The following is an 18,030-nucleotide window of genomic DNA, read 5'->3' on the forward strand; positions in this document are numbered from 1 at the left end:
TCAATTTCACTTCATAGCTACAAAAGAATACAAAAAGGTGGACTTAATGCATTCGGACAAGTGTTCTCATTGTTCGCACTGGTTCTTAACCTTTGGTAGCGACGCGCCAGTAGTAGAAATACAAAAAGTATGGACATAAAGTTCGAACGAAAATGATAACAATTCAAGTAAATAAAAAAAACTAAAAAGAATTTTGCTACGTATGCATGGTGCATCACTCACAAACAATAATAGTGCCATTTCTACTGCATATGTTTTTATTATTGAATTACGTGAGAATTCAATAATAATAAAACATTGAAAATCTTTTACCAAATCAAATACCAGCTTTATTCCGTTGTTCAAAATGAACAACGGATCGCCCATGATAGTCAGTTGTGGTGTCTGTAGCATATTTATTAACATGGCATATTAATTATCTTTTAACCAATTTGAAAACGTTGCTTAGCACAACATTGAGTGTTAAAATAACTTCGATATCAAATGAGCTGTAACAACTGCTACTACATATGGCACATAAACTGTTCAATGTATGCTGAAGACATTTAAAAATAAAACACTTGATTAGAGTAGATACATTTGGCGTAAAATTAATTATACTAAATTACTAAGATTAAAGTTGTTGAAATAAAAATCAAAATTGGAATATAAAACATTATATTCTTTCACGCTCCATCCATACAACAAATTATTCAGCATACACCGCACACCGCAATAATAATAATAAACTCTATAAAAATAACTTAGGTAATCTGCGACTACTCCTCCTCGACCTCGTCGTCTGTTGTGAACTCGCTTTCGTTGCCTCCCTGTTGACAAAATAATTAATTAGCATCTAAATTGAATGACGTTCCGTCACGTGGTGTAGATATTAATAACAAAACAAAAAAGAATCGTTCTTTGTCATTCTTGGATGGATGGCCAAGTGAGCAATTAATGTTTTTCTAGGTGAAAAAATATATCAATTCTGTAAAAAATACCTAATTAATAAGGGCTATCGTTTTAGCGCTCACCAGTTGGCGCCACTGTAGAGTAAGGTCCTGTCACTTGCTAGTAGCGAAGACAGTGGCGCCGACTGGTGAGCGCTAAAGTGGTACGAGGACTATCGCATTTGCACTCATCAAGATGGCGCCACTGTAGAGTAAGGTCCTGTCAATCGCCAGGGGTGCCAACTGTTAAGTATAAAAACGATAGCCCTCATTGGATCGAATTTCACCTAAGGGGCATTTCACGCGAAGCGGACAGCGAAAATCAAGTCAGGTTTTGGATTTTGGTCATATTTGGATTAAATGTACTGCTATATGACCTGAATGGATGTGCATCATTATAATTTTTTTATGAAGCTTAGTTTATTTTTTATGAGCGTTCAAAAAATTGGTAAAATTTCAGGAACAGATTTTTCAGAAGCTATTACTGCTATTATTACATTTGATTAAAAATAAACTAACTATTGGACTTTTGAGAATAAATAACTGTGTTTCTTACTATTTACTACAAATTTGAAATTTCTTTTTTGTTCACATAGAAAACCGGAAGTAAAGTTTTAAAATCAAATTTTACAAAACTTCGGTATTTTTAAAATTTTTAATTTTAATTTTAAATTATACCTAGTAGTCTATAAATAACGTGTGTTAAGTTGTAGAATGGAGTCTGTATTGGTTTTTGATTTAGACGCAGTACAGTGCGAGCGCGCCGCAGTGAGCGTCATACTGGCTATCGACATTTGGCTACTGTATAAAAATTATTTGTTCGAAAATAACTGAAACGTTAATATTGTTGCATGCATACTCTTAAACAATTATAATTTTGACTCGGCGAACTTCGTACCGTCTAACAGACAATGATTGTTGGCATTGAGATGGTGCGTACTACGTCGCGGACTACCCACATCTTATTGAATAATACACTAAAAACATTATTCTTCTTTTTTAGGTAGTTGGTTAGCTACCTCCATATCAAATTTCATCAAAATCTGTCCAGCCGTTCTTGACTTATAAATCGAGTAACTAACACGACTTTGTTTTATGTATAAAACAAAGAACGGCTGAACAGATTTTAATGAAATTTGGCATGGAGATAGCTGGCACCCTCGACTAACATATCCCGACTACCCAAAAAGAAGGGTAATGTTTTAAGAGTATTATCCAATAAGTTGTGGGTGGTCTGCGACGTAATACCATCTCAATGCCAACAATCATTGTCTGTTAGACGGTACGAAGTTCGACGAGTCAAAATTATAATTGTTTAAGAGTATGCATGCAACAATATTAACGTTTCAGTTATTTTCGAACAAATAATTTTTATACAGTAGCCAAATGTCGATAGCCAGTATGACGCTCACTGCGGCGCGCTCGCACTGTACTGCGTCTAAATCAAAAACCAATACAGACTCCATTCTACAACTTAACACACGTTATTTATAGACTACTAGGTATAATTTAAAATAAAAATTAAAATTTTTAAAAATACCGAAGTTTTGTAAAATTTGATTTTAAAACTTTACTTCCGGTTTTCTATGTGAACAAAAAAGAAATTTCTAATTTGTAGTAAATAGTAAGAAACACAGTTATTTATTCTCAAAAGTCCAATAGTTAGTTTATTTTTAATCAAATGTAATAATAGCAGTAATAGCTTCTGAAAAATCTGTTCCTAAAATTTTACCAATTTTTTGAACGCTCATAAAAAATAAACTAAGCTTCATAAAAAAATTATAATGATGCACATCCATTCAGGTCATATAGCAGTACATTTAATCCAAATATGAACAAAATCCAATACCTGACTTGATTTTCGCTGTCCGCTTCGCGTGAAATGCCCCCTAATTCAAGTCCTTTAGATCGTTACAAAGATTTGGGCGGCGACTGTGCGACGGTAAGCCAAGTATTGAAAACCAGAAATATGAATTGAATTTTGCGCATGAGGTAACAGAATAGGCACTCGGCGTGGTGAGACAAACAACGGAGCAAAAGATTTAACAAAAAAATAAAATAAACAAAGAGTCGCTGATTTAGCACTATGGAATCAAAATTCGTCGGTCGAATGATGAATGTGTAACAAATTATCGAATTAGAGTTAATATACTACACCCCTATGTATAGTTAAAATACATTTTCTAGGTGTAAATTGCATAAACGCAGACTGTCTTTTTCGTGACCATGACCGTGACCGTGACCATTGACCGACGCAAAGTCGATACAAAAAAACTTTTTTATTCTAATATCACGGCGGTTTTTTGCGATGCTTCTTCTCAGGTTAACACTGGCCCATAATAATTTCCTAAGCAGTGATAGGGGTTTGCATTAGCCTATTTCTGATAAATTGGAGGGTTGTGTTTCTGCAATGGAGAGTGAATGACCTAATGATGATGATTATTATTTTTAAGAACATAATCATGCATATCCTTATTGCAAAAAAAATCAGAAAAAACATAGTAAGAGGTCGAAGATAAGGTTAAATCGCTTTTTTTTTGTTCTATTCGTTCCTTCTGGAACAATCTAAGGTCAAAGACCATGCTGCCTAGTCATCAGTAATCTTTAATCTTCGATATCAGTAATCTTCTTCTTGCTAGTTTGCTAGAAGTTTTATCTCGGGGAAATCGCGCAGCGTTGTGTTGTGTCAAGGTAATTGTTTATGTTCGCGAAAGAAATGTCAAATCTATTCCTAATGCGCAGACGCGCGGTCGGTCACCGCTTGACAAAATGCACCGCTCATCGCCCGCTCCCGTCCCGCTGCCGCGCCGCTGTTTTCGTGGACGGGTCTATTTGATTTTACGCAAAACATCTTGCCATTCAAACGCAACCGCCGCCGCACCACTGCCCGCAAAATTGAGGCAGCGCAGCGGCCTTATAGGAATAAAGCGCGTCGTCGACGAGCAGTTCTAAAACGCGCGTCATCGGCGCGTTTAAAAGACGTAGTGTGCACAAGCACTTTTGAGTTTAACCGACCTTTCGTCTAATGGTGCGTCCACACTGGGCGAACGTGCTCGCGCGGCACGCTGGTCATTCTACTCACTCTGCTCTTGAGTGAGCAGAGGGCTGAGTGTGAGTTTTTTTGAGCGCGTCAAAAAATGACATTAAATGTATGACAAATTGTACAGCGCCCCTGGCGGGAAACTATCAAAAACTAAAATTTTCATATATTTTTTAAACTCACACTCAGCCCACAGGATGTTGAGTTTGCCGCGCGAGCCCATTCGCCTAGTCTGGACGCACCATAAAGGGGATGTGACACGGTGAGTGTAAAATTGTACATGTCCACTGACCTGGTCGTTGTTGTCGGTGTCGGAGTCGCTGAGGTCCCACTGCGGGTGCTCCACGGGAACGGCGGCCGCCTCCTTCACGTCCAGCTTCATGTCCTGCTGCTGGTCCATGCCGATGTACGAATCTGTGGGAAACGTGGCACAATGAGCATATTTTATGCTTGGTGTATTTTTAAGAAGACACCTTTTTGATTACATAATAATAAGATCTAGTTGGGCTAGGCAGCATTTGGCAGGGGTGCGATGGTGAGGGACCTCCTCGTGGTGCACCCTGGGCAACGTCCGCGTGGTCTGTTCACGCGGGCGGCTAACTTCTCACCTGCGCGGCAGGTCTCGTCAACTCGGCGGGCCTGTCGGGCAACCCATAACCCACAATTGAGTGAGCCGGGGGCCGTCGAGGCATTTGCTCGGGCCACGAAGCCACGATGCAGGGGACATCTTTAAAAACCCCCACAGGTGGGGGCTGGCGGGCGTTTGTCTTTGGAGAGCCGCTCTCGGTACTTCTCTGATCAGCAGAGCTGACTGAGCAGCGGCATGGATCAGACCGTAACCCGCTACGGCGGGCCGGGGGTCCTGTCGTACCAGGGCCGCGAGGAGAAAACCTCTATAAAAAACAACTGGAGGAAGGGATTGGGGGTTCCCTTGAAGCATGAGGCGGAGCTCCGGACGAATGTTCAACTAGGACAATAACTCGCGGCTCCGTTTCTTTGGCTCTGGTGGAAACCGTCGGGTTTTAGTAGGTAGGCCCCGCCTTTAGTGGGTAGGCGGGGAGAGTGACCGTCCCCATCGATCAGTGGGTATGCGCAAAGCATTTCCCGACGTAAAAAAAAGGCAGCATTTGGCAAATAAGTCGAGTCTTCCCACTGACTTCTAACCACTAAACTTTTGAGCATCACTCCGGGTAGCCAAGCTTAAGTTCTTTTTTTGTATCCACAACGAGTATGCTGATTTAAGTATCCTTCACAAAATATATTTGTTTAAACCATAGATAATAAAGTTATATTAAAATAAAATTACAAGTTACACTTACCCTGGTTATGTGGGAAGTGTGACAGTTTCGTACCTTGAAATGTTTTATTACATTTTGTCACATTTTGCGCTATAGGGCTAAATTTGCTTAGTGACATAAACAATCATTTAATAAAGAACATTAAATGACGAATCTTTTGAAATTTTACCACAATATAATAAAAATATGTGGATGTTAATTGAGCATGCTATCAAAATGTGTTACACTTGCCTCGGTTGACCTTACTGATTACAAAATTACCTTGTATGTACCATCGGCAACAGTGTTAACTATCCATTGCCTGTCATATCGTCTCGTTCTATCGCAAAGAATCACCATTTGATAAGAGCGTAAGCAAAAATGGAAAGGGATAGTTAACAGTGCGGCCTGCCAGCGACCTAATAAAAATAGCGAAAATAACAACCTGAAATTCAGTTGTTTTTATTTTCTGCGGTCCGCTTTTAGCTCGTCATCTGCCGGAGTGGCCTCTAATCCCAGTTAGTCTGTGCATCCCTAATTTAGAACAAGCGCAACAGTTTACCGGAGCGCAGGCAGCAGGCGAGCGTGTAGACGCCGGGCCAGCGCGGCGCCGTGAAGCGCAGCTGCAGCTCGTGCGTGTCCACCAGCGCCGTCACGTGCGCCGGCGCCGCCAGCAGCGTGTGCGACTTGCGGTCGCAGATGTAGCACCACCAGTACTCTTGTTGGACAGCTGTGTAGTGCAGCACTCACCGGAGCGCAGGCAGCAGGCGAGCGTGTAGACGCCGGGCCAGCGCGGCGCCGTGAAGCGCAGCTGCAGCTCGTGCGTGTCCACCAGCGCCGTCACGTGCGCCGGCGCCGCCAGCAGCGTGTGCGACTTGCGGTCGCAGATGTAGCACCACCAGTACTCTTGTTGGACAGCTGTGTAGTGCAGCACTCACCGGAGCGCAGGCAGCAGGCGAGCGTGTAGACGCCGGGCCAGCGCGGCGCCGTGAAGCGCAGCTGCAGCTCGTGCGTGTCCACCAGCGCCGTCACGTGCGCCGGCGCCGCCAGCAGCGTGTGCGACTTGCGGTCGCAGATGTAGCACCACCAGTACTCTTGTTGGACAGCTGTGTAGTGCAGCACTCACCGGAGCGCAGGCAGCAGGCGAGCGTGTAGACGCCGGGCCAGCGCGGCGCCGTGAAGCGCAGCTGCAGCTCGTGCGTGTCCACCAGCGCCGTCACGTGCGCCGGCGCCGCCAGCAGCGTGTGCGACTTGCGGTCGCAGATGTAGCACCACCAGTACTCTTGTTGGACAGCTGTGTAGTGCAGCACTCACCGGAGCGCAGGCAGCAGGCGAGCGTGTAGACGCCGGGCCAGCGCGGCGCCGTGAAGCGCAGCTGCAGCTCGTGCGTGTCCACCAGCGCCGTCACGTGCGCCGGCGCCGCCAGCAGCGTGTGCGACTTGCGGTCGCAGATGTAGCACCACCAGTACTCTTGTTGGACAGCTGTGTAGTGCAGCACTCACCGGAGCGCAGGCAGCAGGCGAGCGTGTAGACGCCGGGCCAGCGCGGCGCCGTGAAGCGCAGCTGCAGCTCGTGCGTGTCCACCAGCGCCGTCACGTGCGCCGGCGCCGCCAGCAGCGTGTGCGACTTGCGGTCGCAGATGTAGCACCACCAGTACTCTTGTTGGACAGCTGTGTAGTGCAGCACTCACCGGAGCGCAGGCAGCAGGCGAGCGTGTAGACGCCGGGCCAGCGCGGCGCCGTGAAGCGCAGCTGCAGCTCGTGCGTGTCCACCAGCGCCGTCACGTGCGCCGGCGCCGCCAGCAGCGTGTGCGACTTGCGGTCGCAGATGTAGCACCACCAGTACTCTTGTTGGACAGCTGTGTAGTGCAGCACTCACCGGAGCGCAGGCAGCAGGCGAGCGTGTAGACGCCGGGCCAGCGCGGCGCCGTGAAGCGCAGCTGCAGCTCGTGCGTGTCCACCAGCGCCGTCACGTGCGCCGGCGCCGCCAGCAGCGTGTGCGACTTGCGGTCGCAGATGTAGCACCACCAGTACTCTTGTTGGACAGCTGTGTAGTGCAGCACTCACCGGAGCGCAGGCAGCAGGCGAGCGTGTAGACGCCGGGCCAGCGCGGCGCCGTGAAGCGCAGCTGCAGCTCGTGCGTGTCCACCAGCGCCGTCACGTGCGCCGGCGCCGCCAGCAGCGTGTGCGACTTGCGGTCGCAGATGTAGCACCACCAGTACTCTTGTTGGACAGCTGTGTAGTAGGGTGTCCCGAAATGTCTTTTTTTATATTTTCGCTACACAAGACCCCTCAAAAGTTGCGTCATAAGATGTAGATTACCGTAAAAATAATTAAAAAAATATAAAAAAATGTCTCAAGGGCTCTACCGGCATTTTTATGTCTCAAAAAATCACTTAATCGGCCCTTCACTGTTTGTCATCTATTATATTTTTTTCACAATTATTTCATTTTATTTTGTAATAACAGTGGCAGCTGAACCCTTAGATATGATTTGCAGGCAATGACAGACTGTTTCCAGTGAGGAATAGGTTTGGTTCGAACTAGCATAATTCATATTTTGACTTGTTTTTCTCAAATTTTCTACTCCTTCGGCGAGGCTGTTGGTATTATTTCTGTTATGGTTTTATTGCTGTAAGGTATCGCACCGCAGTTTATTGTTATAATATTACATACTTTTAGAATATATTTAACAAAAATTTAGCAATATATGGTAGTAATATACTTTTTGATTTTTTTCAGGTAAAAACTACCTAGCCACAAATCTTTATAATATTATATTTAAACAGAATACTAATTAACATGTTAAATAGTTTTAGCATACTATTAAATATAAATAACATTTATGTACGTTATATACACTTTCTAGCTGAAGTTTTTGTTGTCTACGCAGTTTTTTACCAATGGTGAACTTCAACGGAAGTAAAAATATATTTTTAGTTATGAAACGCATACATATTACATATCAAATTAAAGACAATTTAATACACTTCATTGGCTCATGTAAAACTTTTAGTAGAGTATAAGACATTTTGTAAAAAAATGATTTAAAAAGTAGTATCACAACAATGTAAAAAAAATCAATTTTCCTTTAATTACTAACTAAAGGTTGATTTTATCGATACAATTTATACCACAAAATATCAAGCGCACACGTAAAGCTATCATATAAATAAAAAAGTAATGAAATCGGACAAATGGTTTTCAAGTTATGGTTGATTTTTTAAAATTGACTGCCATTTTTGTTAGCTTCCACTTAGAGATGCCAATCATTGTTTTATAATAGCGTAATAAAATTATTAACCTGCTGTGAGAAGGGAATTGAGTATCCTCAAATTAAATCGATATCTTGGCTGACCCATGGATTAATTAGGAATACATTAAAATCGCGCGCGTAAATGCCTAATTCTGGTCAAAAAGCCAATTCTGTTTTGAAAGTATTTATGGATTTATTGGTTTTTAAACTATTTTAAACCTTGATGTGACTCATTGTGTACCCTTAAATTTAATAAAAACGCTATTTTTGTATTATAAATAGTTTTTGTTAGGAACCCCTAAAATAGCAATTTAAAAAAATTTTAAGGACAGGTAGAGGCCTCAAGATGACAGATATCTCATTAAATTTAATGCTAATCGTAATCTATATTTCAAAACGCAACTTTTGATACCTCTTGCGTAACCGTAGCTCAAAAAAAAATGTTTCCCATACAACAACGGGACACCCTACTGTGTAGTGCAGCACTCACCGGAGCGCAGGCAGCAGGCGAGCGTGTAGACGCCGGGCCAGCGCGGCGCCGTGAAGCGCAGCTGCAGCTCGTGCGTGTCCACCAGCGCCGTCACGTGCGCCGGCGCCGCCAGCAGCGTGTGCGACTTGCGGTCGCAGATGTAGCACCACCAGTACTCTTGTTGGACAGCTGTGTAGTGCAGCACTCACCGGAGCGCAGGCAGCAGGCGAGCGTGTAGACGCCGGGCCAGCGCGGCGCCGTGAAGCGCAGCTGCAGCTCGTGCGTGTCCACCAGCGCCGTCACGTGCGCCGGCGCCGCCAGCAGCGTGTGCGACTTGCGGTCGCAGATGTAGCACCACCAGTACTCTTGTTGGACAGCTGTGTAGTGCAGCACTCACCGGAGCGCAGGCAGCAGGCGAGCGTGTAGACGCCGGGCCAGCGCGGCGCCGTGAAGCGCAGCTGCAGCTCGTGCGTGTCCACCAGCGCCGTCACGTGCGCCGGCGCCGCCAGCAGCGTGTGCGACTTGCGGTCGCAGATGTAGCACCACCAGTACTCTTGTTGGACAGCTGTGTAGTGCAGCACTCACCGGAGCGCAGGCAGCAGGCGAGCGTGTAGACGCCGGGCCAGCGCGGCGCCGTGAAGCGCAGCTGCAGCTCGTGCGTGTCCACCAGCGCCGTCACGTGCGCCGGCGCCGCCAGCAGCGTGTGCGACTTGCGGTCGCAGATGTAGCACCACCAGTACTCTTGTTGGACAGCTGTGTAGTGCAGCACTCACCGGAGCGCAGGCAGCAGGCGAGCGTGTAGACGCCGGGCCAGCGCGGCGCCGTGAAGCGCAGCTGCAGCTCGTGCGTGTCCACCAGCGCCGTCACGTGCGCCGGCGCCGCCAGCAGCGTGTGCGACTTGCGGTCGCAGATGTAGCACCACCAGTACTCTTGTTGGACAGCTGTGTAGTGCAGCACTCACCGGAGCGCAGGCAGCAGGCGAGCGTGTAGACGCCGGGCCAGCGCGGCGCCGTGAAGCGCAGCTGCAGCTCGTGCGTGTCCACCAGCGCCGTCACGTGCGCCGGCGCCGCCAGCAGCGTGTGCGACTTGCGGTCGCAGATGTAGCACCACCAGTACTCTTGTTGGACAGCTGTGTAGTGCAGCACTCACCGGAGCGCAGGCAGCAGGCGAGCGTGTAGACGCCGGGCCAGCGCGGCGCCGTGAAGCGCAGCTGCAGCTCGTGCGTGTCCACCAGCGCCGTCACGTGCGCCGGCGCCGCCAGCAGCGTGTGCGACTTGCGGTCGCAGATGTAGCACCACCAGTACTCTTGTTGGACAGCTGTGTAGTGCAGCACTCACCGGAGCGCAGGCAGCAGGCGAGCGTGTAGACGCCGGGCCAGCGCGGCGCCGTGAAGCGCAGCTGCAGCTCGTGCGTGTCCACCAGCGCCGTCACGTGCGCCGGCGCCGCCAGCAGCGTGTGCGACTTGCGGTCGCAGATGTAGCACCACCAGTACTCTTGTTTCTCCTGACGAAATCAGAAAGATGCAATGTTAATAAGCTAGCTTGTTTACCAAAGGTACTTACATTGCGCTCACTTGAACAATAGAGTAACACAATAACACTTTACATTAAAGTTCTTAAATAACAATTATTCACAATCTAGTCACTTCACCAAAGATGCTAGTGGCTAGGACTGAATATTAGAAGGCTGGACTTGATTGCTACGTGAATGAGTGAAGACCGAGGGAGAGAATTTACTGACATAACCCCTCCTTAAGAACACAAAAAAAAACAAGACAAAACATCTGATTATGACCCAATTCGATTGCAGATATAAAAAGGAGAAAAAAAAATCTAGTCACTTTTCCCCTATCACAAGCCTATAATTATGTTGAATTTCTGGAGACCATCATCATCATCATTTCAGCCATAGGACGTCCACTGATGTTCCAATGATTTCCATAATGACCGGTTGGTAGCGCGGCCTGCATCCAGCGCCTTCCTGTTACCTTTATGAAGTCGTCGGTCCACCTTGTGGGTGGACGTGATACGCTACGCTTTCCAGTACGTGGCCTCCACTCCAGAACCTTGCTACCCCACCGGTTGTCAGTTCTGCGTACTATGTGCCCTGCCCATTATGGAGATCATTACTAAATAATAGATCTAATAGTTTACCTGAGGATAATAGGGGCAGTGCACAGGGTGCGAGCTCTTGGAGCGTCCTTCCAAACGCTCGCGCTTCTGCAGCCGCTTCTGGAACTTGTCCCACTGGTCGTCGTCGTCCTCCTCCGCGGCCGATGACTTGTCGCGCGACTCGTCTTCGGACCCCGAGCTATGCGTCCCGGACTCGTCCGAGCTGCCCAAATCCGACTCTTCGGCTGGAAAGGAGTTCAAATTCATTTAAGTTCAACCGAAGCAAGTGTGACAGTGGGTTTATTACGACAGTTACAAATATTGAAAACAATACAAGCTTTTCGTTAAAGCGCCATATATTGATCAACGTTAGCAGCACGTCTACGCTGCCGTGCTGTTTTACAACGCGGTACGCAGCTTCTACTATTTTACGGACATCCACCATTTTAAAACAACAGTCGAATGTAAACAGCACGAGGCATAATAAGATGTGATTGTTGATTGCTGATTTAAGTATCCATATACATATATTGATCAACGCTAGCACGTCTACGCTACCGTGCTATTTTACAACGCGGTACGCAGCTTCTACTGTTTTACGGACATCCACCATTTTAAAACACCAGTCGAATGTAAACAGCACAAGGCATAATAAGATGTGATTGTTGATTGCTGATTTAAGTATCCTTAAAAAAATATGTTTGTTTAAACCACAGATAATAAAGTTATTAAAAAAAATTGCAAGTGTTACACTTACCCCGGTTATGTGGGAAGTGTGACAATTTCATAACTTGAGATATTTTATTACATTTTGTCACATATTACGGCGCTATAGGGCAAAGTTTGCTTAGTAACGTAAACCATCATTTAATAAAGAACATTAAATGACAAATCTTATAAAATTTTACCATAATAGAATAAAATATGTGTATGTTAACTGAGCATGATTACAAAATCACCCTGTATGTGCGTGCTTTTTATAAGCCTCAGTATTACTTTAACCCTACCCTACCACTGCTTCGGGACAATAAATGGGATAGTGCATGTTTGTCCTTTATGCATTACGAAATAATTGATTAGATTGCTGCTAAGAAACTTTGGCAGGATATTATGGGGACGCCCATGAGCGTTCCTATCTCAAAAGATGGAATTTTAACGTATGCCAGGTACAGCTAGTCATTTGTAGCACTCTTTTAAACTATATGGATGGAACCTGAGCCCATGTCAATACTGTCCACAATATTAACGCGTACAATTTGTATTTTTTTTGGTTACCTCGATTTAAATCCTAGACTGCATCCCACTTAACATCAGGTGCGATTGTGGTCAAATACCTGCCTTGTTATGCATAAAAAAATAAAAAAATAAATAAAAAAAGATACCTTTATAGCCAAGTCGTAAATCAACTCAATAACACAGCTAAATCATGATGGTTATATTTATTCTCTTCAATTAGACCGTAATTCAATTATATACCTACTTTATCACATGTAGTGTGATGTGATAATCGTAAATAATGTCTTACTGTCAAAAGAAGCTTTCTAATTAGAAATATTTACATCAACGACATGCCGATATTAATAATTTGAAATAATAAAATCGTGTTACAAGCACATAAATCTCATGTTCTCTTTTATTGATTTGTTCTTTCGAGCGAATCGTATTGAAAATACTACAAACTTCGATTGTGGTGTCGTTTTAAAATATAAAAATATTTAAATAGGCTATGGATATCATGAGCACAATATCAATCACTCATATAATTGGGATTTTAGGTCTAAAATTAATTTGTTTTAAGAGGACTGTGTTTGGCCTTGGAATTATAATTTTTAACATTACTGTGTTACTAAAAATATTGATTGCTTACCATCGTCGTCTTTTTTCTTTGGTTGATTCGGATCTTTCTGTTCCTTCCCCTCCTTAGTTTTCTTGGCGTCGCTTGGCGGGGGCGGCGTGGCGGTCTGGCTGGGCTTGGCCGGCTGCTGTTTGTTAGCGGCCGGCTTCTTAGCTTTCTTCGACTGGGGGTGTTTCTTTGTCTGCTGCTTCATCCATACTGGCCTCTTGTATGTCTCCTTCTTATCGTTTTTGTCATTTTTGTCATTCTTGTCGTTCTCGCCTTTTTCCTTTTCGGCGTTGTCGCCGGCGCCCTCCTCGTCTTCCCTTTGGAAATAAGGTTTCAATGTATTGTAAATTTAAAAAAACCGGCCAAGTGCGTGTCGGACTCACGCACAAAGGGTTCCGTACCATTGATTTATGAAGTTAAATTTTTTTTTTTAATTTAAGTTATTTGTAAGAAAGATTACGCGGTAATAAGCGGTTTACGATTTACGAGGTATTAAAAAAAACTACTTACTAGATCTCGTTCAAAATAATTTTCGTTGGTAGTTTTTATAGTAATGTACATCATATGTTTTTTTTAGATTTTTCATTTTCTTATTTTAGAAGTAAGATGGGGGGGACCAACTTTTTTCCACTTTGGAAGCGTCTGTCACGCAAACTATTCGGTTTAGAAAAAAGTATTTTAGAAACCTCGATATCATTTTTGAAGACCTATCCATAGATACCCCACACGTATGTTTGATGAAAAAAAAATTTTTTAGTTTTAGTTCTAAGTATGGGGAGCCCCCAATATTTATTATTATTTTTTTATTTTTGCATCAAAATCTTAATGCGGTTCACAGAATACATCTACCTACCAAGTTTCAACAGTATAGCTCTTATAGTTTCGGAAAAAAATGGCTGTGACATACGGACGGACAGACGGACAGACAGTCATGACGAATCTATAAGGGTTCCGTTTTTTTTTGCCATTTGGCTACGGAACCCTAAAAAAAGGAAAAAACATTACACTTCCAGACTTGAATAACGGCGATAAGCGCTATTTAAAAAAGGATAAACGCGATTTAAAAAATAGGTTTTAACTGAAAAACCCAAAATTCAAATAAAAGTAAATGTTATGAACATAAATGACGTCTTACTTGATAGTTTCTTTTTCCTTGATCGTGGTGTCGCCAAACAGTTCCCTCATGTTGGTTCGTCTCAAAAAGACGGTGACGGTCACTATAGCGCCGGCCGTTACCACAGTAGAGTTCTCGTCATCAATTACTGAAATGAAAACAAATATCCTTAAAATTGAAGCTAATTACCTCATAATTAATTTTTAACTGGCTTTACCAATTACCTGTACAGTTTATTGTACACACTCATTGGCTTTTCCTTTTCAATTAGTATTCACACTGCCACATCAAATTAAGTGTCACGAACTCACGACACACGTCACAGTTCCGTTATTCATAGGAATGTTAGTACACGCAAATAGTAAGTACAAGATATTATTTTCAATAACATACCTTCTGTGTTAATTTGGAAATGAATATAAGGCATATTTCCCAGCGCTTTCATCAGGTCTTCATATTGCTTATCGTTGAGGAACCGCAGAACTTGTCTCCTTTCTTCGCCTGGCAACTGAGCTAGCTGCAGCAGCGATTTGATGTGCTTCTTCCGATTCGTGAAGTACTTCAGGTGATCCTCGGTGATGTACGGTAGTTGCAGTAAAGGCGATTTGTACTCCCACAGTGCTTGGACGATCATTGGGGAGAGCTTCATGCAGTTCTCGATGGTTTCGATTGTTGGTAGACGAGGTACTAGGACAAAAGATTATATCTTTATTGACCACATAGAGATATAGTTCCACGAGATAACAGATGCTCTGGGTTTTACAATATAGTTGGCAGTTCCAATTTTTTTAAAAAGGAGAACTAAATATTTTAACCCAGAACTAAGATATTTTTGTTACTGGTCATGAACTGTTGTATGTCCAGGATGCAGACGAGTTGCAATTACGCGCAGGGGGAGCTCGTCACGGCGCATCGCGTTGCGATCGCGAGCAACAATGTCTGTTAGTCACTAATTTAATAATATAGCGTTCCCAGTTTAGTCATGGCAATGTAGGCATGGGCAAGATTGCACGAAAAAGATATAAAATTCTATGCTTCCTAAGTGACATCAAACCATCAGTCTCTTAACTGAGTTATGTATATTTTTTTACATTGTAAAAATAGGATGGGGATCATATGATTCGTCAACGGTCGCAATAATAATGAAAGCAAAAATAAAAAAGAAGTCATCAAAATCGTAACATCTAGCCGTATCTCTGTAAACAAATAGCCGATTATACTCACTTCTCCTAGCATACGCGAGGGCGATCAGCTGGTTGACGCAGTTGACCATCTCCACAATGAGGTCGGGGCAGCGCGCCACTATGTACCGGCGGTCGCACTCCACCGTCTCGGAAGGCAGTGCAGCAACGCATCTATCGAACTGTCTCTATAAACCTACAGCCACATGAATCGTATACTCACTTCTCCTAGCATACGCGAGGGCGATCAGCTGGTTGACGCAGTTGACCATCTCCACAATGAGGTCGGGGCAGCGCGCCACTATGTACCGGCGGTCGCACTCCACCGTCTCGGAAGGCAGTGCAGCAACGCATCTATCGAACTGTCTCTATAAACCTACAGCCACATGAATCGTATACTCACTTCTCCTAGCATACGCGAGGGCGATCAGCTGGTTGACGCAGTTGACCATCTCCACAATGAGGTCGGGGCAGCGCGCCACTATGTACCGGCGGTCGCACTCCACCGTCTCGGAAGGCAGTGCAGCAACGCATCTATCGAACTGTCTCTATAAACCTACAGCCACATGAATCGTATACTCACTTCTCCTAGCATACGCGAGGGCGATCAGCTGGTTGACGCAGTTGACCATCTCCACAATGAGGTCGGGGCAGCGCGCCACTATGTACCGGCGGTCGCACTCCAGCGTGTCGGGAGGCAGCTTCATGCGGGAAAGGTGCGCGTGCAGCAACGCCCGCGCCTTGATGCTGTACGGACGACACAGCGGCTGCTCTTTGTTCTTCTCACCTAAGTTTGGCAGCTCGCGAAGCAGCTAAAATATTTCAACGTTTATTTATTGTGCAAATTATGTCTTGAAACTTTTTATTGTTTTTTATTTAGTTATTTATGTAAATCTTTTTAAGAATATTTAGACCTCTAGCATATTTTTACTTAGTTTTGTAGCTTAGTAAAGTGTCTCTTGGTCCTTGATATTTAGGAAGAAACTATCATAGGCATCTGGTATTCAACAATACTCTGTACAAAACAATAATACAATATGATATAATTTAATTAAGTACCACCTAAAATTACATACCATTGGAACTTCCTCATTATCAGTAATTCTCTCAATAACTTCAGAGTTATGTCTTCTATCAAACTCACAAGACGCAGCCAGAATCATAAGAGCTCGCTTCAAAGGCATTGACGGTGTTTTATGGCAAAAATAGAAATACATTTGTGTAGTATCTAATAAAACTTGCTCTCCTGAGAATCTAATTGACCTATACCACCACATACCAACCTGAAAGAAAACAATTATTTTGAAAAAATGAACAGTTTAACAGTAAGAAACTATCAGTAAATTCAGTAATATGCCTAGCTTTGATGGAATGAAATGCAAAAATTATTATGATATTAACTCACCGCAGTTGGAAGGGCAACCATAAAAACTAATGCATATAACCCAAGAACCCACACACTGTTCTCTTTCTCAACAATCCAGCTTGGTAGAGCAATACCAAAGCTCATGGCACCAGGCCCATCAGGGTTTCCATATTTCTCCCAGTTTCTTCGAGCCTCATCATCAGTAAGAGCCTAGTAACAATGATAAAATTAATTAAAAAAGTCCACTTAAATATTTAAGTACTGTTCCTTCATAATTAGATCAATAATAAGATGATCTTTTTCATTGAAACAGTTATTATTTTTTCTCAACTTTTCTATTTATCATAAGTTCACAGAAACATACTTGGACCAAACTACATACCTGATACGCCTTGGTAAGCTTCATAAAGGCCTTTTCATCACCAGTTTCTTTATCTGGATGAAGAATTAGAGATTGTTTGCGATACGATTTTTTTATCTCGGCTTGAGTAGCACCAGGTGGCAGGCCCAGTATCTCATAGGGATCAAAATTGGACATCTCATAATCAAATTGTGAAACTTTATATGCCAAAAAGCCAAGCAAAACCCATCCTGATATAATTGCTAGTTTTATAAAGAAATTTTTAACCCCTTTGTAGGGTTGTGATTGTTCTATGATTATTTGTTTCTTTATACAGTTTGGACATTGACATAATTCTGCACGTTTGGCAGGATCTGGAAAGAAGAAAGCATTTTATACATAAAAATAATCGCCGACATTTAGACATCACAGGGCTGTAGTTATGGAAGCCTAATAACTAGCCTTCACGTATACCGTTAGAGTTACAGTAAATATTGTTTTTAACATAAGATACCTATGCTATATTTCTGAGTTTTGTTAAAACAAATAATAATTCATTGGATTATTAATTAATTTTCAATAATTTAACTGTAAATCGTATTTGTAAACTCACCTTCTTTCCTCTTCCTAGGCCAATAATAAATCGTCGCCGGTACCAGTATTAGGGCTAGGAAAGAGAGAACGAAGTAAAAGAATGTAGATCCACTTTCATCGTATTCAAATTTTTGGCCACCCATTATTAATTTTCAATACAAAAAAGAAAATCATTAGAATCACGACACGAGTGCGATGGGAGACGTGTCATTCATTCGTGTCACATAGACAGACAGCAGAACAGATTAAAAAATTAGGTTTTTTTGCTGATTATTTTTTGGAAATTCTCGAGATCAAATAATTAATTTATCTCGATTAATATTAATTTTCAGCAAATAGGAAACGAATTGTGTTATAAAATATCTGTATAATTCTCAATTCCTCATCACAGGTTTATTTCCCCATTCCTCCTACTATTAATAGTATGATTATTGGTATTACATTATCTTTGGCTTTTTGAGACAAATTCATTTTAACATTTCACTGGTCACTATTATTTATCCGTGATTTC

The 18,030-nt window shown here is 43.3% G+C and overlaps 1 protein-coding gene across 1 annotated transcript; it reads right to left on the reverse strand.

Moving 5' to 3' along the window:
* Positions 1-640: 640 nt before the first annotated feature.
* On the reverse strand, positions 641-17,725 carry LOC135088562 (translocation protein SEC63 homolog). The gene is made up of 12 exons (XM_063983405.1): positions 17,539-17,725; positions 16,968-17,299; positions 16,625-16,795; positions 16,296-16,502; positions 15,803-16,031; positions 14,432-14,725; positions 14,060-14,186; positions 12,949-13,241; positions 11,124-11,326; positions 10,308-10,473; positions 4,262-4,383; positions 641-809 (listed from the first exon to the last, which is right to left on the reverse strand). The coding sequence occupies exons 1-12, from the start codon at positions 17,660-17,662 to the stop codon at positions 759-761; spliced, it is 2,319 nt and encodes a 772-aa protein (XP_063839475.1). The 5' UTR covers positions 17,663-17,725; the 3' UTR covers positions 641-758.
* Between the last annotated feature and the right edge of the window lie 305 nt (positions 17,726-18,030).

Source organism: Ostrinia nubilalis, chromosome 4 (assembly GCF_963855985.1).
Source record: "Ostrinia nubilalis chromosome 4, ilOstNubi1.1, whole genome shotgun sequence".
Classification (NCBI taxonomy): Eukaryota; Metazoa; Arthropoda; class Insecta; order Lepidoptera; family Crambidae; genus Ostrinia; species Ostrinia nubilalis.

Bases quoted from the DNA above. Each gene is read 5' to 3' on its own strand.
- LOC135088562 (XM_063983405.1), bottom strand. From the start codon at position 17,662: ATGGGTGGCCAAAAATTTGAATACGATGAAAGTGGATCTACATTCTTT. The intron at 17,300-17,538 runs GTGAGTTTACAA...TCTTCTTTCCAG, and splicing joins GCCTAGGAAGAGGAAAGAAG to ATCCTGCCAAACGTGCAGAA. The intron at 810-4,261 runs GTCAGTGGACAT...TTTTGTCAACAG, and splicing joins ACACCGACAACAACGACCAG to GGAGGCAACGAAAGCGAGTT.